Source organism: Chiloscyllium plagiosum, unplaced genomic scaffold (assembly GCF_037043375.1).
Source record: "Chiloscyllium plagiosum isolate Xiang-an unplaced genomic scaffold, Cpla_swu_hap1 HiC_scaffold_13, whole genome shotgun sequence".
In the NCBI taxonomy this organism is placed as follows: domain Eukaryota; kingdom Metazoa; phylum Chordata; class Chondrichthyes; order Orectolobiformes; family Hemiscylliidae; genus Chiloscyllium; species Chiloscyllium plagiosum.
Window position 1 is genome coordinate 78,481,911 of NW_028270151.1, and position 22,594 is coordinate 78,504,504.

General features: G+C 42.7%; 1 protein-coding gene across 2 annotated transcripts in view; it reads left to right on the top strand.

Moving 5' to 3' along the window:
- The window catches only part of klhl6 (kelch-like family member 6), a 47,141-nt gene that overhangs the window by 15,005 nt on the left and 9,542 nt on the right, over positions 1-22,594 (top strand). The window contains exons 3-6 of one of the 2 annotated variants that reach the window (XM_087993795.1): positions 3,961-4,281; positions 14,491-14,728; positions 19,421-19,623; positions 21,396-21,609. In XM_087993795.1, coding sequence (XP_087849921.1) covers positions 3,961-4,281; positions 14,491-14,728; positions 19,421-19,623; positions 21,396-21,609 — 976 coding nt within the window. Of the gene's footprint in view, positions 1-3,960; positions 4,411-14,490; positions 14,729-19,420; positions 19,624-21,395; positions 21,610-22,594 lie in introns of both variants that reach the window. The other variant, XM_043701841.2, reaches the window with a different exon arrangement.

A 22,594-nucleotide genomic window follows, 5' to 3' on the forward strand; every position in this document is an offset into this window, starting at 1 on the left:
CACTATCTTTCCTCTACTGTGGTCACTTTAGGATGTGTTATGCCATTTTAAAAAAATTAGTTGGGATATTTCCATTTCCTATTTCCTCTTTGTCTTTTTAACCTCTTTCCTGAGATTAGCACATTTCCTGTTGTCATCCTCCCTGTGTTATTTTTTTTACTTTGCATATGTCCAAATCTTCAGGTTCATTTTTATCCTCACCCCTTGCTTTTGTACGTATCCATGACTCGTGTTTTCTTATTAATTTGTGAAAAATATTTAGTCTAAATGTTGCTTTTGCTCCTTTAAAACTGACACATCGTTGCTCTGCTTCTTTGTTAATCATTTTCACCAAAGTTTTATTCGCATTCCTTCATAGTTGGCCATATCCAATATTATTATTTTCATTTATTCTTTTATGGGATGCAAGAATTACAGACGATATTACCATTTTTCTGCTCATCCTGCTCATTTTGAGTAGGTGGTGGGTAGCCACCTTCTTGACTGTTGCAGTCCTTAGTCTGTAAATACACCGCCAGCGCTATTAAGGAGAGAGTTCCAGCATATCGGTTCAGTGACAGTGAAAGTAGGCTGACACAATTCCAAATCAGTCTGCTGGGTGGTTTGGAAGGAAACTTGCAGGTGATGGCATTCCATTCATGTATCTGCAGCCTTTGATTTTCTCAGTGGGAAAGGGTTTGGAAGCTGCTGTCAAAGCAGCCATAGTTAATTACTACACCGCATCTTGTAGATGGTATACACTTCTGCCATTGTGAGTTGGCATTGAAAAGAGTGAGTCTAGAAGACAGTGGGTGCTAATGAACTGAGCTGCTTTTTTGTCTGGATGGTGCTGAGTTTTATTACTGTTGTTGGAACTGCATTCACCCAGGTTAAGTGGAGAATCAGGAGTCAGGTGTCCCCTGCAAAATTCCTAGTTAGATTTGCTTTTGTAGCCACATTATTTATAGATCTAGTCCAGTTCAGTTTCTGATCACTGGTAATGCCGTGGATGTCATACGGAGATGGTTAGACTCTATCTATTGGTGAGAGGTCATTGCCTGGCACTTGTGGGGTGGGAATATTATTTGTCACTTAGTAGCCCAAGATGTTTATGGGCACAGATCAATTTTCAAGTTTAAATGCTGATCTTTAAAGTAGAGTCCTTGTGTGTAAAGATTGTTGCTGCAACATTTAGAATACTGAAGAGATGAGCTGCAATTATTGATAGAAGTTGGGATACAAGATCCTTAAGACCAATTAGAGCACTCTGTTTGATGCTGAGGTATAATAGAGAAACTATATGAATGGATCCTTTAAACTAAGTTTATAGTAATTTGTTGTCAATGACATACCACTCTTAAGTTGCTCTGGGATTTGAATGGTTTGTGTTTTGAAATTGGTTGTTTTTTTGCATCGGTCAGTATCTGGACAGCTGTGAATGATGCTGAGCATTGTGAAATCATCAATAAATGTTTCCCATTTCTGACCTTATGATAGCAGGAAGGATTTTGATGGAGATGGTTGGGCCTATGGCACTACCTCAAGGAACTCTGTCAGTGATATCCTTGAGACTGAGATGATTGACCAGCAATAACCACAATCATTTTCCTTTGTTCTTGGTATGATTCCAACCAGCAAGGAGCTTTCCCCCGAATCCTATTGATTGAGTTTGGCTGGACTTCTTGATGCCACACTTGGTGAAATGCGGCCTTGCCTTCAAGGTCATTCATCCTGACATCGCTATATGAGCTAGTCTTTGTCCATGTTTGGACCAAAGCTGTAATGAGGTCAAGAGTTAAATGGCCCCGTCAGAACTCAAACTGAGCATCACTAAACAGGTTAATAATGACTTAGTGTTACTTGATAACATTGTCAACTACCCCTTCCACCAATTTGCTAACGATTAAGATTAGACTGATGCAGTGATAATGGACTACACCAGTCCTGCTTTTTGTGAACATTGGCGGTAGATGCCAATGATGTACTTGTACTGAGAGGTTTAGCTAGGGTAATGGCAGGTTCTGGAGCACAGATTTTTCAGTACTGTTGCTGGAATGTTGTCGGGGTCATAGCTTTTGCAGTATCCATTGCCTTCAGCCATTTCATGACAATACATAGTGTGATTTGATTTGGTTGAAGACTGGCATCTGTGATGCTGGGTAATCTCAGGAGTAGGCCAAGATGGATCCTCCACTCCAAGTCCATATTATATTGTGACCACTCCTCCCTCAACATTCTACAAAACGTACTTGTCACATCTCCTCCAGTTCTTCTCATCATTAAACCAAGCAGTTAGCCTTTTGGATTAGAAACAAATACTTTACACAATGCCTCCCTTTTCTTGCAGCTTATTTCTTGTTTAAAGTTTTGTTTATGTGACATTTTTAAGCGGCAAAAGTTAATGGCGAGGACTTCAACTCTTTCTATTCCAGTGAGCTTTAAACAGAGTGCATGGAACAGAGAAGAACTACCATAATTCCATCAAACTGTCAGGGCAGGTACAGTGTAGATTACTACAGAGTCAAGATAGTTAGGCTTGCATTTAGATAATATGTTTCATGACCACAGGACATTCCAAAGGACTTTACATCTAATGAAATACTTCGAAAACCTTGTAATGTCAGAAACACAGCAGCCAAGGTGGACACATCAAACTCCACAATCAGCATAGAGCTAATGACCAGAAAACCAATTTATGTGATGTTGCTTGAGGAATAAATATTGGCCAGGATGCTGGGGCTAACTCCCTTGCTGTTCTTCAAAATAGTGCAATGGGTCTTTTGTGATCACTTGGAAATTAAACGTATCAGCTGGAGGAGAGTCCTCTAACAGAGTTGACCTGCATTGATGTTTGTGCTCTAACCAAGACCTGATGCACTTCAGAGCAGGTTCAGCACCAGGTAGGTGCAAAGCAGACTCCTTTTCTTCTGCCTGTCATGTATTCCCAGATTGGATGCAGTAAACATTTGCTACAGAGGAAGTTATATTTTGCACATGCCCATGATGTACCTGCACTGGGGGAGTATTTGATTAAATTGTGTGAGAAGGCAGACTGACCCTCAGTTTAATGTCTTTGCTCAGAGATGGCACCTCTGACAGTGCAACAGTCCTTCCATTCAAGACTGGAATGTTGATGCTTGCTTTCCAGATAGAGGCTTTAAATTGGTGTTCCCTAAATCCTTAAGGAAGCATCTGAGTCTTTATCTAGCACCTTTTGAATATACTGAGCTAGTGAAAAGTGTAAGTTCTTGTTTCTTTTCAATGCGTACCCCACTGGTGTGTAAAGCTGGAAGTTGCTGCTTTATTGAATAAATAAGATTTGTTTCACCATTGTGAAATGAGGTGAAATGGGAGAGGTCATGTTAGTTAGTTGGCCTCAGAGACCAGGGGTTGGGAGTAACATCAACAAGGATTTCCACTCTCTTGTATATTGTATAGCCATGAGAATCAGGTTTGATTTGTGATGGGACTCACCTCACAGTCTGAGTTCATAACTTGAAGACAAAGTGAAGGAGGGAGGAGGGTGGCACAGTGGCTCAGTGGTTAGCACTGCTGCCTCACAGCACCAGGGACCCAGGTTCAATTCCAGCCTCGGGTGCCTTTCTGTGTGGAGTTTGCACATTCTCCCTGTGTCTGCATGGGTTTTCCTCCCACAATCCAAAGATGTGCAGGTTAGGTGAATTGGCCATGCTAAATTGCCCCGTAGTGTAGGTTAGGTGCATTAGTCAGGGATAAATGTGGAGTAATAAAGTCGGGGAATGGATCTGGGTAGGATACTCTTCGGAGGGTCGGCATAGACTTGCTGGGCCAAAGGGCCTGTTTCCACACTACAGGGATTCTATATTAGTGGAACACCCAGAGTATGGAGAGGAGAGGCAGGAGGTTTAAGGATAAGAAAAGCCAGGTCCACAGGGTGAGGGTGGTATAGGAAGGGAGAAATTTTGTCACCACTGACCATGTGGCTGTTTCCTTGTCCAATAGTTCCTGCGGATGGTGGATGCATGTGCCAGCTTCCTGATGGATGCAGTGCACCCGGACAACTGCGTGGGAATCCTCCGGCTAGCCGACACTCACTCCCTGGACAGCCTGCGGAGACGCGTTCAGAGCTACATCATTCAGAACTTCCCTCAGGTATTGACTCACGAGGAGTTCCTGGAACTGCCAGCGGAGATTCTCTCGGATATCCTGAGGAGCGACGAGCTGTACGTGACGGATGAGGAGCAAGTGTTTGAGACAGTGATGCGTTGGGTGCGCTATCGGGAGTCTGAGAGGTGCCATCAGCTCCCCCAAGTCCTCAGGCATGTACGTCTCCCCCTCCTGGACCCCTGGTACTTTGTGGAGCAAGTGGAGGGCGATGAACTTGTTCGGCAAAACCCTGATGTCTTCCATTTGTTGCAAGAAGCTAGGATGTACCACCTGTCAGGCAATGAGGTTAGCCTTTTCCCCACGATTGTTTCAGTCATTCCTACGCTTTACTTTCAGATTGCGCTAGTCTGTGATGTTGGCTGTCGAAAGGAAACATAAAGAACTCGCATTTATCCAGCAATTTTCACCTCAGAAAGTCCCAAAGCATTTTCCAGTTACTGACATGTAGTCAACTAAAGAATCATTTAACACAACTGTGCACAGCAGTGAGAAACTTGACCAGATCATCTGTCTTAGTGCGATTGACCAAGGGATAAGTATTAAAACAGGACAGTAGGGAGAATTCCTTCTTCCAGACAATGCCCTAGGATCTGTACATTTGCCTGAACGTCACAGACCCCTGGCTTAATCTTTATCCAAAAGATAGCACTCCTTCAGGACTGCACTGCAGCATTAGCCTGGACTGTGTGTTGAATATTCTGAAGTGGGACTTGAACCCACAACCACAGAGGTTTAAGTATCAACCTGTTCAGAGATGTTACAACACACCTCTGGAGCAGATAGAACTTGAAGCCAGGTCTTTTGAGAAAAAGGTTGGGACACTACCACTTTACCACAAAACCCCTAGGCTTAAGGCTGGTCTAATAACTGGATTCAGTCAGCTGAGGTGACTTAAAATGAGCTCCCTCCATTGTCCAATTGTAAAATCACTACCAAATGGGATGCTGAGGTGACTAAACTGACTCCATCTGAATAAATGATGCAGGATTATGGTTGACTTCCATATATCTTGACAAAGTATGTATGGTTCTTCCTGATCATGATCAGGTGGTTTGTTCTGGCAGTGCCCATTGGCACAGGACAGTTCAGAAAAGGAGTGGGCCTGAAAGTGATGACTTCCACAGTTGAGTAGCCTGGTGAAACATTTGGAGAATGGTCCATTTTAGCTTGCACAATTCTAAATTAAGTCAGCCCCTCAGAGCCTGTTAGCTCCCTCTATTGCTTTAAATGCCTGAATCATATCTCCTCTTGAACACCCCTCATCCCCAAAGAGAATAAAGCAAATGTTCCAGTTTCATCAGTCCTTCAATCTGCAGGGAAGTTTCTGCAAACCTGAGTTCCTATGGCCATGATACTACTAACTCTTGATCCCCTTACTCACCAATAACCTATCTATCTCTGTATTTAAATACGGTCAATGACTTGGCCTCCACACCATTCTGGAGTAATGAGTGCCACAGATTCACCACTCTCTGAATAAATTCCTCCTCATCTCACTTCTAAAGGATTATCCACCTTCAGGTCTTTCAGCTTCCCCAGCACCTTCTCCTTAGTGAGATCCACAGCAATCAGTTCTGCCCCCTGACTCTCTTGAAGTTCTACTGGTGTCTTCCACCATGAAAACTGATGCAAAGTACCTATTCAGTTCCTCCAACATTTCTTTACTCCTCATTACTACTTCTCCAGCCTAATTATCCAATGGCCCAATGTCCACGCTTGCCTCTTTCTTACCTCTTAGATACTAAAAACAATCCTCTTTTATATTACTAGCTAGCTTACCCTCATATTTCATCTTCTCCACTTTTATTGCTTTTTTAGTTATCCTCTGCTGGTTTTTAAAGGCTTCCCAATTATCTGACTTCCCACTAGATTGCATGCTTTCTCTTTTGCTTTTACGCAATCCTTGACTTCCCTTGTCAGCCATGGTTGCCTCATCCTCCCTTTAGTATATTTCTTCTTCCTTGAGATGAATTTCTGCCGTGCCTCCCAAATTACTCCAGAAACTTCTGCCATTGCCGCTCCATCACCTTCCCTGCTAGGCTCCCTTTTCAATCAACTCTGGCCAGCTCCTCCCTCACGTCTTTGTAATTACCCTTACTGAACTGTAACACTGTTACATCTGATTCCAGCTTCTCCCTTTCAAACTATGGGGTGAAGTTTAGCATATTATGGTTATTGCTCCATAGGGATTCCTTCACCTTAAACTCCCTAATTTGCCTCATCACACATCCCCAAATCCAGAACTGCCTGTTCCCTAATGAGCTGTCCTACAAGCTGCTCCAAACAACCATCTCATAGACATCTCACAAATTCCTTTTTTTGGGATATGCTGTCCCAATTCAATTTTCCCAGTCCACCTACATATTGATATTAACATGAATTAATTCATTCCAGATGCATGAAGTGAATGTTACTTTCACCACCAGCTGCAGTGGGTTTGAACCCCTGATTCTCAGCATTGTGAGTGCCACCATCATGCAGAGTGATCAGGAAGCATAGACTGAAAAGTAACAGTGGGTGCAAGCTCAAATTCCCAAGACCAGTTTCCAGCTTTCTGCTGGAAATGTAGATTCCTTAGATTGCAATCTGACTTCTCACTGAGTTCTGGTCACTACGCTACCAGAAGGACGTGGATGCTTTGGAGAGGATGCCGAGGTTTACCAGGACATTGCCTGATCGAGAGGGTTTTAGTTATGAGGAGAGTTTGGATAAACTCAGATTGTTTTCACTGGAAATACAGAGGTTGATAGAGGCCTAGAGCATAATGAAAGGCAAAGATAGAGACTTTTTTCAGGGTGGAAAGGTCAGCTACAAGAGGGCACAGGTTCAAGGCAAGAGGAGTGAGGTTTAGGGGAGAAGTGCAGGGAAAACCTTTCTAATAGAGAGTGGTGGGTGCCTGGAATGCACTGCCATTGGTGGAAACAGGCATGTTAGCAGCGCTGAGGCATATCTTAATAGATACATGAACAGGAGACAAACACACGGATAAAAAACACATATGGGCAATAAGTAGTGGGTCGAAATAAGGTTTAGGAATCAACACAGGCTTGGTGAGGCTGAAGGGCCTGTTCCTTGTGCTATATTTTTCTTTGTTCTTTGAATCAATATCAGATTTTAGCCAAAGTTTTTGCTTTCATTGGTGAGATTCCCAGCTTTGATATTTGAAAGGACTCTTGGTCTAAACGTTCTGGTACTCCATTAGATTTTCAAACATATCTTACTTCCAGTGACTAGTTTTTAATATCTGAACCCATGAATTGTTTTATTTGTTGAGAATTTATAATGTTCTTATTTTGAATGCATTGTCATCGTAGACACAATGTTCATTTACTCACAAATCGCTGAAGGCTGTTGTTATCCAGGAGAGACCTTCAGGAGAGCTGGGAGGAAATTTGTTAAAACAAAAGTGGGTGGCACGGTCACAAGTGGTTAGCACTGCTGCCTCACAGCGCCAGAGATCCGGGTTCAATTCCCGCCTCAGGCGACTGACTGTGTGGAGTTTGCACATTCTCCCCGTGTCTGCGTGGGTTTCCTCCTGGTGCTCCGGTTTCCTCCCACAGTCCAAAAATGTGCAGGTTAGGTGAATTGGCCATGCTAAATTGCCTGTAGTGTTAGTTGAATGGGTAAATGTAGGGGAACGGGTCTGGATGGGTTGTGCTTCGGCGGGTTGGTGTGGACTCGTTGGGCCGAAGGGCCTATCTCCACACTGTAAGTAATCTAATCTAATCTAAAAATCAGCGCTAAACTAATATCATGTTGTCTTGTGGCCTGTCAGGAATGATTGTCATGATGTGGAGGAGCCAGTGTTGGACTGGGGTGGGCAAAGTTCAAAGTCACACAACACCAGGTTATAGTCCAATAGGTCTATTTGCAAGTACAAGCTTTCGAAGTGCTGCTTCTTCATCAGGTGTCCAATCTAAGCTAGGTTGCAATCTCAAGAGCCTGGTCAGCTTGATGAAATGAGAATGAAAATGTACTGAGTTGGGGAAACTACAAAAGATGTAGGCGAATGAGGAATGAATGAGAATGGGAAATCTAGAGAGGAAGAGTAAGAGAAAGGCACAAAGCAAGAAACAGAAAGAAACCAAAAAAATTGTGAGAGAATACATGAGCCAGAGAAAAAAAAACAGAAAGTAAGAAAGGGAGGGTTCTGAAGAAGGGTCATTAACTCTGCTTTCTCTCAACAGGCCTGTTGCATTTTTCTCATAATTTTTATTTTTGTTTCGGATTTCTAGTGACCGCAGTTCTTTGTTTGATATTATGGAAGTGGGGTAATTAATGCTGACTATAAACCTGAAATAGGAGGTACTGTTGCAGCCTAAGAGGTCAGTCCAATGATCTTCCAGAATTGGCCATTGAGCTTAATTTTAATAATTGCACCATGGGACTAAGTGCTCCTGCAACTTTTAGAGGAAGTAGTTGCAGGAACTACAGTTATCAAAATACTAAGAAACTTGAACCAGTGATATATTAGCAAAGAAGTGTTGTTCGTTTATATGCTTTCATGGCATATGGGTGAGTGCCTCTAGCAAAGTGAACATTTACCACCCATTTCTAATTATCCCTTGGATTGTGTGGCTTATTAGGCCATTTGAGAGAGTCTGGAGTCACAGGGAGGTCAGACTAGATACGGAATGACGATTTCCTTCCTGAGTGCATGGATGAATTTTTATAAAGTCAGTGACAATTACATGGCCATTATTATTGAGACTGACTTTACATTCTAACATGATGAATTGAACTTAAATTCTGCTGGTTGCAATGATGGGCTTTGAGCTCATGTGCATTTGACTGAGCCTTGCCACTATACCATCACTGACAGTGCACTGAGATTCCAAGTAAATGACACCTTTAGGGATATTTTTAATTAACCTATCAGACATGTAATGACACATCTCTGGAGCAGGTCAGACTTGAAGCCAGGCCTCCTGATCAAAAAGTAGGGGCACTACAATGGTGCAACAAGACACCAAATGATATCTTTGTTGTTATTTTAATCAACCTATTCAGAGCTGTTATTATACACCTCAGGAGCATGTAGGACTTGAACTCAGGCCTCCTGGTTTATGGTTCAGACACTACCACTGTACCACACGAGCCTAAAATATCTTTGCATATTTGCTGCTATGAGGTCCTTTACTATTAGAAAAATTATCTGACTCGACATGTGTGAGAAATCACAAGTGCAGCTGAACTGAGTCATGTTTGATTTTTACTCAATTGCTGTATCTGTCTTTCTTGTTCTTACCATATTTTTATGGGATACGTTTAGTTTTTGTCTTAAAATCTCTCTGGGATATTTTTCTTGACCATGATGAGCTCATGATTTCACATTTTCCAATATCTTTGAATTAATATATCTCTTTATAACTGTGGCAACTCTCAATTTCATCCAGAAAATTTTTGGCTTACGTCAAGCAATCCTAACAATACTTTCTGTATATGTCAAGCTATCCTAACTAAATTATGTTCTGCACACACATTCAAGGAAGTATATCAGTAAATTAAGGATCGCAGGTTAGAATCATGTGGATCTGCAAAAGCTAGTTTGAACACACATGGTGAACAACCAAGAGAAACTGAGGACTGCAGATGCTGGAGATCAGAGTCAAGAGTGTGGTGCTGGAAAAGCACAGCAGGTCAGGCAGCATCCGAGGAGCGGGAGAATTGACATTTCAGGCAAAAGCCCTTCATTAGGAATGAGACTTGAACAGTCCACCTACATTTAGATGAATATTGCATAAGGGTCATGAGCAATACTTTGGACCTTGCTTTGCGTTTTTAAATTAACCCAGTGTTAGGGACACCAGAAAATAAAGATCAATTGTCAAAAGCCAAAACACTGACCACAAACTGAGAGCATGGAAATTGATATTGGTTGAACCAAATTTAGCTCCTAAAACTAAAGATAATACATGTCAGTTTGTCTCCTTATATGTATGACACAGAGTGATAGAACAAAGAACCAAGAAAATTACAGCACAGGAACAGACTTTTCGGCCCTCCAAGCCTATGCCGATCCAGATCCTCTATCTAAACCTGTTGCCTATTTTCCAAGGATTTGTATCCCTCTGCTACCTGCCCATTCATGTATCTGTCTCAATACATCTTAAATGACGTTATCATGCCCACCTCTACCACCTCCATTGGCAATGCATTCCAGGCACCCACCACCCTCTGCTTAAAGAATTTTCCATGCATATTTCCCTTAAACTTTTCCCCTCTCACTTGAACTTATGACCCTTAGTAATTGAGTCCCTCACTCTAGGAAAAGCTTCATGCTATCCACCCTGTCTATACAAGGAGAAAGGAATTAGTAGGGAAATAGACAATGTACAGGGGCAGCACAGTGGCTCTGTGGTTAGCACTGCTGCCTCACAGCACCAGGGTCCCAGGTTCGATTCCAGCCTTGGGCGACTGTCTGTGTGGTGTTTGTACATTCTCCCTGTATCTGCGTGGGTTTCCTCTGGGTGCTCCAGTTTCCTCCACAGTCCAAAGATGTGCAGGTCAGGTAAATTGGCCATGCTAAATTGCCCAGAGTATTAGATGCATTAGTCAGTGGGAAATGCGTCTGGGCGGGTTACTCTTTGGAGGGTCGGTGTGGACTTGTTGGGCTGAAGGGCCTGATTCCACACTGTAATGTAATCTAATCTAATTCCATGCTGTAGGGAATCTAATCTAAAAATAAGTGGAAATGAGAGATAAAAGAACATAATGGGTCATTTTTTAGTCCAACAGCAAATTATTTATTATATGAGTTTCCAGCTTCATTCCTGTTTTTGGGTGTGCAAAATCTTTGGTGTTAGTAAGTGTCATTAAAGGAGATCAGTTTGATAACCATAATCCAATCAGACATTTATTTTTGCTGCAACATCACTATACTGCTTCTCCCATGCCATAGCAATGATTTCACCGAACAGAAGTTGAATTCTTGTTTCTGCCCTGTTTGGAAAATGGTGCAGGTAGTGACGAGACTAAGAGCTTTTACAATCCCTTTAGCTGGGCCAAATCTAAAGACCTGTTTGGAGTTGTAAGAGGGATTACAATAAAGCAGAGGAGCTTCCAACAACACAGGGACAACTCTGGAGACCCACATCACTCCTGATGCAGTACAGGAGTCAACTATTGTGGGCAGGATCATGGCCTGCATGAAATGTGAGCTCAAAACCAGCAGCTGAGGGACAAAAATGGAACAGCGGGACAGAGTTGGATTCTTGTGTTTAAATTAATCTCAGCGCAAGCCTATGAGTGCACAGATGCTCTTAAACCAATTGTTCAGTGCTCCTGTGGACGCTGACCTTCACTCCTCATCAGACCTCCTTCATATAGGGAATCCCTGCTTGGTGTTTGGCCGCAGTATGTATTGACCAGACTCCATTTTGTGTTCCTGATATCAGTGAGTAAACAAATATCTGGTTGCACAGATTATTTAGGATACTTACCTACACATTTTAAATTACACAAATTTGGGGTTATTCAAAACTGGACGTTTGGTAAAAATAAACGCAGCAATGTCTCAAAATGGGCAAAACCTGAAAAAAAACCCTCAAAACAAGCAAGGCCTTTAAACAGTAAGTTCAACCAACAATATTTCAAAGCAGCACTTTGAGGGCCTACTAGCAAAGGCTGCATGAGATTTTCATTAGCATGACTACCATATCAGCAGGTCACGCTGTTCAACTGATACTAACCACATTGGAATAGGGGTTTTAGTCTGTGATGCTGACAATCAGAAGTCTCAAAAGAGGTAAAGCTTCAAAACCAGCATAGCCTTAAATATAGTGGGGACCTGAAACGGCCTCGTGTTACACCTCAAAGCCTCAAAATCAGCAAGCCCTAAAAAATAACAGGATATTTTAACTTGAACAGAGAAAGGAGAGTTAACATTTTGGTCCTGTGATCCTTCTTCAGAACTGGTTCTCAAATTTGAAAGAAGGGCCACTGGATCTGTAGGGTTGGCTCTGCTTTCTCCCCACAGACACTGCCATACCTGCTGAGCTTTTGCAGCCATTTCCGTTTTTGTTTCCGATTTCCAGAATCCACAGCGTCTTTGTTTGTTTTATCTTAATTTAACACCAGGAAGCCCTAAAAACATGGCCCTGAAACAACCCCTGTGCACAGCCAAACACAGAAAGGTACAGAGAACCACAGAGAAACCCAGAATAGGAATTCTTATAACAATTGATGGAAAGATTGTGAGACAGACAAAGGGAGGGAGAGTCAGTCAAAAGAAGGCGAAGATATAGAAACAGGGAGACTAGGCTGAAAGTATCTTGTGCAATGGGACTTCACAATCATTTAAATTATTGACCAATACAAATTGTTGTAGATGTTTTCCACCCAGCTCCATCTCTGGCCCCATCTGTAATCACTGATAATTGATGTGGATGGACACATTTCCTCTTTTTGATGGAAATGCTTCATAATGCAGCATTGTCCTTTCCTAGCTGCAGTCTGCACTGTCATTGATATTGCACCAGAGAATTGCTTTTCTTTTTCGAGTCCTTGGATCTGTTTTCTGTTAGGTATGGTGTGATATTACATCAACAACTTGCATGTATAAAGCATCCTTAACATTACAAAATACCCTAAGATACTTCAAAGGAAGGAATTTCGACATAACATGATTAAAGAAGGAAAATTTAGGATGGTTGGATTTCTATAGCGTCCTAAGATAGGACTTGAGCAGTTACAGAGATAGGGAGGCACCAGACCATTGAGGGATTAGAAAACAAACAGAGAAAATCTGCAGGTCTGGCAGCACCTGTGGGGGGGAGAGAGAGAGAGACAGAGTTAATCTTTTGATTTCAGTCTGACTTTTCTTCAGAGTTGGCTGGGATTACAGAAAACCTGTTTGAGAATTTAAGTATGAGAATCGCTATACAGCAGGAGCCAATCAATTCACCAGCACAGCGAGTGACGGGCAAGAGGATCTCAAAAGCATTTGGAAATGGTCAAAAGTTTCGGAGGATCTGAAGTTTACAGAGAGTTTTAGGTGTGAGGTTGGTGAGGGGAACATTGGAATAGTCAGCAGTAGCGAGGCTAAAGATATGTGCTTTGGTTCCACTATTTGGATGTCTCTAGGGATAACTGTAGTACAGACTTGGGACTGTATGAGGAAGGTTATCTTTACCTAAGAGTAATGATATGATCTGACTCTGGTAGGTTTCTGCAAAGTTCCTTTTATTTGCATCATAAAACATATCATTCTGTGAGGCAGCACATCTCTTTCTCTCTCTCTCTCTCTGGTATAGCCATGCTGTAGAGTCTAGTACTGAAAATGTGTTGCTGGTAAAGCACAGCAGGTCAGGCAGCATCCAAGGAACAGGAGAATCGACGTTTCAGGCATAAGCCTTTCATCAGGAAATCTGATGAAGGGCTTATGCCCGAAACGTCGATTCTCCTGTTCCTTGGATGCTGCCTGACCTGCTGTGCTTTACCAGCAACACATTTTCAGCTCTGATCTCCAGCATCTGCAGACCTCACTTTCTCCTTGTAGAGTCTAGTACTTGACTGTGGATGCCACTGTCAACAGTGCAGCACTCCCTCAAAATGATTGTCTTTAGCTTAGATTGTGTGATCAAGCTTCTGGAGTGGAACATGAACTCATGCCTTCTGGGTCAGAGGCAGAACCAGATTTTGACACGAGACCAATTCTGATGCCAATACTTGAGGCTATTCAGGTGATCAGCTCAGGGATTAAAGGTGAAACCTTTGCAAAATAGAAACATAGAAAATAGGTGCAGGAGTAGGCCATTTGGCCCTTCAACCCTGTACCATCATTCAATATAATCATGGTTTATCATGCAGTCTCAGTATCCCATTCCCAACCTCTCCCCCATATCCCTTGGTCACTTCAGATACAATGACAATGTCCAGCTCCCTCTTGAATATATCTAATGAACTATCTCTAACGGCTTCCTGTGGGAGAGAATTCACAACTCTCTGAGAGAAGAAATTCTTCTTCATTTCAGGCCTGAATGGCTTACCCCTTAGTCTCAGACTTCCCCAACATTAGGAACATTCTTCCTGCATTGAGACTGCCCAGTCCCATCAGGATTTATATGTTTCTATGAGATCCCCTCCTCATTCTTCTAAATTCCACCGAGTACAAGCCCAGTCGATTCAGTCTTCCTGATATGTCAGCCTTGCCATCCCAGGAGTCAGTGTGGTGAACCTTTGCTGGTCTCCCTCGAAAGCGAGAATGTCCTTCCTCGGACTTAGAGACTATAACTGCACACAATACACAATACAGTCTCTGATTTGGAGAGTAAAGAGTGACCCTGTTTCATGGTAACCTGGGTCTGAACAAAGGAAAGCATATCCCTGCTTTTACACTCAGCCTTTCCTCTCAATGGTTTGCAGATTATCTCAGAGAGGACGAAACCCAGAATGCAGGAGTTCCAGTCAGAGGTCTTCATGATAATCGGTGGCTGCACCAAGGATGAGAAGTTTGTGTCGGAGGTGACCTGTTTAGACCCACTCCGACGGAGCCGCCTGGAGGTAGCCAAGCTGCCCATTACAGAGCTGGAGATAGAGAGTGAGAACAAGAAGTGGGTGGAGTTTGCCTGTATCACATTTCGGAATGAAGTCTACATCTCAGGTGAGCCGTGAGCTTCAAACCGTCTGCTCATCACCCCCTGCTGGGTTGGCCCTTTGCATTTGCATATTTTGCCCTCACCAAGGTGAGCCATGGGGAAAGGATCACTTCACATTTCCAGCCTTCCCAAACCAGTGACTAATCTCAGTGCAGATTAGATGGGATGGTATAGAAGGAGCTTCTCTCTGCACCTAAGCTGCACTTTCCCTGGTTTGTATTTTTAAAAATCGCTCGCAGAGAAATGGGCATTAGCTGCCCATCCGTATTGCCTAAAGGGCAGTTAAAAGTCAGCTATATTGCTGTGGATCAGAGACATGTGTAGGTCAGACGTAGTGATGGCAGTTACCTTCTTTCAAGGACAAACCAGAAAAAGCAATTGTTTAGACTTTTTTTAAAAATTTCAGATTTTTAAAATTGAATTCAAATGCCATCATGTGCCTTGGTAGGATTCAAACCTATCTTCCTGGAACATTGGTCTAGAATTGATGGATTGCTAGTCAAGTGCCATTACCACTGCTCCATTACCAGTCTTTCGTGGGACAATGCAGTGGGAGATGCACTCTGTATCAGCCAGTATTAACCCTCATCTCAACAAACAAAATGATTCAGAAATTAAAAAGGCAACATGTATTTGATTCCTGTTTCCAGAAACCCTGTGAATAGTTTAACTGCCTTCTTAAAATAAAGAAGCCAGTGGCTGTTCCAAACAAATTGGCCAGAGATGGAAAACAATGAGAGCAACATAGAAAATGGAAATACAGAAGGAAATTGTAGCTTAGGACACTATTTTACATATTAATGAACCAAGCTGAATTTTACTGTTAACAGTCTCCTTCATCATGCTGTTAGGCACCATGCATTTCCAAAGTTATCTTTATCCCCTAGTTTCTTTTCCCCTTATAATTTGGAGTGCACAGGAACAGAAGTATACAATTCAGCTCCTTGATCTGGCTCTACTACTTAACAACAACAACTTGTGTTTATGTAATGCCCTTCACAAAGCTCTTCACAGACGAGTTCTCAAAGAGAAAGGAGATATGACTCTGAGTCATATCATGGCAGATGACCAGAGGTTTGGTCAAAGTGGCAGATTTAATCTCGAAGTAGAAAAATTAGGAAAAGTGGTGTAAGGCTTTAGGGAGGTAATTCCATGGACCAGAGGGAACTTCTCCAATGGTGATGGGACTTAAAAAATCAGGAATGTGAGAAAGGCAAGAGTTAGAGGAGTGCACAGTAGTTGGAGGGTAGTAGGACTGGAGAACAATGTAGAGACGAGGCAAAAGTCAGGCCATGGATAGTTTTGAACACAGGGAAAAGAACTTTAAGAGTGAGGCATTGATTAAAAGGAAGCCAATATAGACTGGTGAACACAGGGGTGATGGATGAACAGCGTTTGGCACAGAAAACTTCAGATGACATTAAAATTATGCAGGGAGGAAGTGGGTTCAAACTCAGCTATATTTTATAATGGTCAGGTTTAAAGTCAACATAGGCCTGGTGATGGAGTCAACAATAGATGAGCAGAGGCATGTGTGGAGATGGACAATATTACAAGGTGGAATTGGGAGGGCTTTGTACAAGTGGCCAGAAGCTCACCTCAAGATCAAGTATGACACCAAGCCTCAACCGGTTGCTAATCTGATCTTGGCTGATTTGTACCTCTACCTTATTTATCCACCTTTGACACCCTTGCCTAATAAAAATCTATTGCTCTGATTCTTGACAATGTTTGGATATTCAAACCTTTTGGAGAGATGGCTCCAGATTTCCACTATCTTTTGCGTGAAATGGTATTGCCTGACTACATTCCCGAATGTCCAAGCTCTCATTTGAAGGTTATGTTCTCTCACTGGAAGAAATTGAGGGTTATATTAACTCTGCGAAATTAGCTGGATTTGGGATGCGTCAAAATCCAGCCCACAACTTCTCTGCATCTACTCTAGCCAAATCTTTTCATCATTTTACTCACCTCAATCAGATCAACTCACAACCTCCTAAACAGAAGAGGTTATGTATCCGTGCAATCAGTTATTGAATCACGGCATGACGGAACACAGAAAGAAGCTATTCAGCTTAGTTTGCCTGTTATCTCTTGAGCTCCTCACTTTTCCCCAAAGCCCTTCTCTCCTTTACATTTTAAAAATTAAATTCCTTCTGGTCAGCCATAGACTGTTGTCTCCGAATCAGAAAGTTTAAGTCCCATGTGAGAGACTTGCACACATCAGTTTAGGCTGACACTTCAGCTCGGGTACTGAGAGAGGTGCTGCGCGAAGAGAATTCTCCCTCTGTTGCCTTTGGTTATTTGCCAGTCTTCTTGATTCTGTATTTTCCGGTTGGTGCTTTTTCTTTCATTGCAAGTTCCTCCTTATTTACCTTGATGATTTCCAACACCTTATTTAAATTTCTCCCTAACGCTCACTGCTCAAAAGAGAATAGCTCCAGTCTCTCCGCTGTCTCCATCCCTGGCATCATTCCAGTCAATCTCAAGCCTCTTCACTATGTTGACATCCTCCCGAAAGAGAGTATCCAGTACTGGCCGCAATACTCCAACTGAGGTTGAATCAGTTAGTGATTTATAAACATTCTGGAGAACATCTGTGCTCTATATATATCATTGTTTCAGTATGCTTTTCTTTAATTGGCTTTATCAACTTTGCCTGCCATTTTGAAGATTTAAGTGTATACAGGCCCAAGTCTCCCTAATTCTGCATGACTTTTAGAACAAGTTAGTTCATGTAGGCCTTCCCACTCTTCCTATCGGACCACATCACAACATATTTCTCTGCTTTAAATTTCATCTGCTGCATACTATTTCACAAGATGATAGACTTTATCCTGATATCTCATTATGTAACTCTCTAAGTCTCAGCATCATTCTGCTGAATCTACATTGTACACCTTTCAAATCTACTATAGCTTAACTGGCGCTCAGTGCCCAGAATGTAATGCAATATTCCAGATGGGGTCCAATACACTGAAGCATCCATCACTTTCTGCCCTATCTATTCCAGTCACTCCAAGGTGAAGGCCAATATCTGATTTGTTTCTTTGATTTCTTTTTGTACCTGTCCCGCAGCACTCCTGTGTGTTTGGATTCCCAAATTTCTCTACTCCTCTGCAGCTCCTATCTGCTCACCAGGGTCCAGTCCGACGGCCGCTGTGTCCAGCACCTCAGCCATGGTGGTTCAGTGGTTAACACTGCTGCCTCACACAGCTCCAGGGCCCCAGGTTCCGATTCCATCCTGAGGTGACTGTCTGTGTGGAGTTTGCACATTCCCCTTGTGTCTGCGTGGGTTTGCTCCGGGTTTCCTCTCAAGATGTGCAGATTCGGTGGATTGGCTATGTTAAATTGCCCATCCTTTCCACAGATGTCCATGTGAAATGCAGGGGTGGGTCTGTGTGGGAAGCTCTTCAGAGAATCAGTGTGGACTTGATGGGCTGAATGGCCTGCTTGGTCACTGCAGGGATTCTGTGATTCGTTGTCGTGGGGTTTGTGTCAGTTTTAGCTCCTTGATTGTTGGGTGGGTGGAAAGGACCTGTGGGGGACAGGGAGAGGCATCTGCACAGACCCAACCTGCAACATGCATATTTTACAACTGAACAGTAAAGTCTTCGCTGGTATTACCCACATCCTAAATGTTGTCCAACTGTCTTGAGCTCCATTAGTTAGGTTTTTGTCTTCAGCATTGTGGGTATTTCAAGATGCACCATGGTGGTGGACTGGATTAACCCAAAGTGAGGTAGAGACTTGAACCGTTGGGGTCCTGAACTCTGAGGCAGCAATAGCCTCAGTGGGCGGCACGGTGGCACAGTCGTTAGCACTGCTGCCTCACAGCGCCTGAGACCCGGGTTCAATTCCCGCCTCAGGCGACTGACTGTGTGGAGTTTGCACGTTCTCCCCGTGTCTGCGTGGGTTTCCTCCGGGTGCTCCGGTTTCCTCCCACAATCCAAAAGATGTGCAGGGTCAGGTGAATTGGCCATGCTAAATTGCCCGTAGTGTTAGGTAAGGGGTAAATGTAGGGGTATGGGTGGGTTTCGCTTCGGCGGGTCGGTGTGGACTTGTTGGGCCGAAGGGCCTGTTTCCACACTGTAATGTAATCTAATCTAATCTAGCCACTATGCAGCTCTTGACTGAGTTATAACAACCTCTCTCTCTCTCTCTATCTCTCTCTCTCTAACAGGCTCCCACTCTCTCAGGGAGGGATTGCAACAATTTTCAAACCTCATAATAAGGTCGCAGTGGGAAGTGATTGGGGAGCACTGTGGTAGACTGTTGAAGGAGCCTGATATTTCTCAGCATGTGATTGCCAGGCCAGGAAATTCACTTTCTTTGGGGGATACAATGTATTTTTCGACCACAAGGCCCCAAGTTCGAGACCTGTGACAGCCAGAGATTCCTTTCAGGAGAAATCAGAAATAGAATTAGAATTAGCTTTACTGTCACGTGTACTCAAATGGGGAAGAGTTTACAAGACGCCATTTATGGTGCCATCTTAGGTACAAGGTACCCAGGTACAGATTCTTAAGTCCAAATTTTGGGGGAAAAAAGGTTGGAAAAATAAAGAAATAAAAAAACCTAGCATTACAGATCTTATGAATAAAATAGAAAAATAAAGAAATTATCTTGGGAAAAGAGAAAGGACAAGAGTTAAGTGTTTGCAAGACTAAAATTTCTCTCTCTGTGGATCTTTGCAGGTGGTAAAGAGACACAGCATGAAGTGTGGAAGTACAACGCCTCCTTAAATAAGTGGATTCAGGTTGAATATTTAAACACTGGAAGGTGGCGGCACAAGATGGCAGTTCTGAGTGGCAAAGTGTATGCAGTGGGCGGTTTTGATGGCATTTCACGCCTCAACAGTGTGGAAGCATACGATCCCTTTCACAACTGCTGGTCAGAGGTATCTATCAAACCCCACAACTGTGTTATATTCTGACGAGGAGTCATATGGGACTCGAAAAGTTAACTGTATTTCTCTCTGACCTCACATGATGCCAGACCTGCTCAGTTTCTCTCACAATTTCTGTTATTATTTCAGCTCTCCCGCATCTATAGTATTTTGTTTTCATCTCTGCTGTATTGTCAATGTTAATATCAGTCTGGAGCATAATGCAATTTTTCTTATGGACTGTGCACTTTCTGTTTATTTCACCCATTATACCTGGTATGACAATTTTTCTGCTGTGCTACTTTGGTCGCATTTGGATCATTAGATTCAAGGCTTCCTCAAAATGTGCCAAAGTGTTTCACAACCATTGGTGTACCTCTTAGTCACTGTTGTAAAGTAATTTAAGCCACAGCAGTTATATTGTGTAGGTCAAGATATTTTATGTCCACCTTAGAGGGTAGTTAAAGCCCTAGTCTAACATTTCATTCAAAAGACAGTACCTCTGACTATGCAGCACCAAATTGTCAGCCAGGATTAGGTGTACACATCCTGGGAAGCGACTTGATCCTACAATTTGTTTGACCCAGAAATGACCGAGTGAACACAACTGTCCTGAAACAAAATAGAACAGTTTCTTGAAAAGAAAATCAATAAGTTGTTCAAAAGTACACATTGTGACTAATTTGCAGTTTCAGGGAATAATGATTGTATTTTAAGTGTGATCTTAAGATTTCCCAAAGCATTTTGCTAGCACTGAAAGACAACAAACTGGAGTTACATGAGAATAGTGTTTCCTCTTCTGAAACCTTTCTCGAGATGTGGGTCAGGATTTAGTCTGGGCCTGTTTCCAGGCCTAGACTTCACGCTGTGGAGCCCACAGCTGAACAGGTAGACCAGAGAATCAGAGAACAATGTACTGTCATAAAAACAGAGAATGATAGAAATACATAACAGGTTAGGCAGTATCCGTGGAAACAAAGTTTGTAATGAAATTCATGAAGCATTTATAGAATTGGATCTTTCCTGATTTTTTTTGTGAACAGGACATACTCACATAGCTTTCATTAGAGTTTTGAGAAGATTTGTAACTTAGATTGAGGTTCTGAATGTAGGTTTTCTCGCTGAACTGGAAGGTTTGTTTTCAGACGTTTCGTCACCATACTAGTTAACATCTTCAGTGAGCCTCCGAATGAAGCACTGATGGTGTAGCCCACTTTCTATTTATATGTTTGAGTTTCCTAGGGTTGGTGATGCCATTTCCTGGAAAACATGTAAATAGAAAGTGGGCTACACCATCAGTGCTTCATTCGGAGGCTCACTGAAGATATTAACCAGTATGATGATGAAACATCTGAAAATGACCCTTCCAGCTCAGTGAGCAAACCTATATCCATTGTTCATTAGAGTCCAGTGTTGCAGTTGTACTGGAACGGCTTTGGTTGAGTCTGTAACTTAAGGCATGAGCCCCAAATGGACAGAATTCTCTTGTGGCCCCTAGATTCTGCAGCACCAGAGCATTAAACGTTTTTTTTTTCTATCATGTGGAGTTTCTCCACTTCGCTCAGACCTGGTAGGAGAGAGAGGGGGTAGAGTGGTCTCGAGGTTTGGCAGGGAAAGACTTGGCTCTGAAGAAGCGTGATGGAAAGAAGCTGAAGGAATGAGAGAAAGACTGAATATTTTTTAATCTCTAAGTTTACTTGAGCAATTACAACGCTCACTCCCAAAGGGGTCCTTCCATTCTGGGCATTAGTTAAGCAAGACTCAAATGATTTCCTCTCCTGCAGGTAGTTCCACTCCTTGTAAATGTGAGCTCGTTTGCAGCCACCACCTATAAGAAGAAACTCTACGTGATTGGAGGAGGACCCAATGGGAAGTTGGCCACTGACAGAACCCAATGCTATGACCCGACAGTAAATAAATGGAGCCTCAAGTCACCGATGCCTGTTGAAGCCAAGTGCATCAATGCCGTTACATTCAATGATCACATTTATGTTGTAGGTATGTGGACTGTGCTGCTTTACTGTGGGAGGGTTGGTGGTGAGTGCAGGTGTTCGGACCTGGATAAAGAGATTGGGTGCAACTTTCTGTTTAAGGAGAATGTTTCAGAAGGTGAAAAGCGCATTTGGCCATTCACTTAGATCATGACTGACCTTTATTTGAACTTCATTTTCCCACCTTTGATCCATTAGTATTGACAACTTTAGGTATTAAAAATCTATCAAGCTTAAAATTCAAAAGGACACTTTCTGGAAGAAAATGTTTCAGATGGACTTTTCTCTCTGGAGAGAAGGAGGAAGAGAAGTGACCTGATCGAGGTGTACAAGGTAATGAGAGGCATGGATAGAGTTGATAGCCAGAGACTTTTCCCCAGGGTAGGATTGACTGCCACGAGGGGTCATAATTTTAAGGTGTTAGGAGGAAGGTATAGAGGAGATGTCGGAGATAGGTTCTTTACGCAGAGAGTTGTGAATGCAGGGAATGCGTTGCCAGTGGTGGTGGTGGAAGCAGAGTCATTAGGGACATTTAAGCGACTGTTGAACATGCACATGGACAGCAGTTAATTAAGAGGTGCATGGGTTATTTTATTTTAGATTAGGATTAATCCTCAGCACAACATGGTGGGCCGAAGGGCCTGTTCTGTGCTGCACTTTTCTATGTTCTATGTTGTGGATACATTATGCTCAGTATGTTTTTTATTATCCCTACATGGGATATGGGCATTGCTGGCAAGTCCTGTTTTTGTCATGCTTCTTCACTGAGCGGTCCATTTCAGAAGGTGGTTATAGTCCATCACACTTGATGGCGGTCTGGAGTCTCATGTGGACCAGGCCAGGTAAGGACAGCAGATTTCCTTCTTAAATGCCCTGTTGACCATTTAACACCCTCAGAATTAACATCTAGGGGCCAAATTTGTGGCAGCTCTTGTATTAAACAGTCAAACAACAATCAGCTTGACATTGTCTGTAAGATATGATTCCGTGAG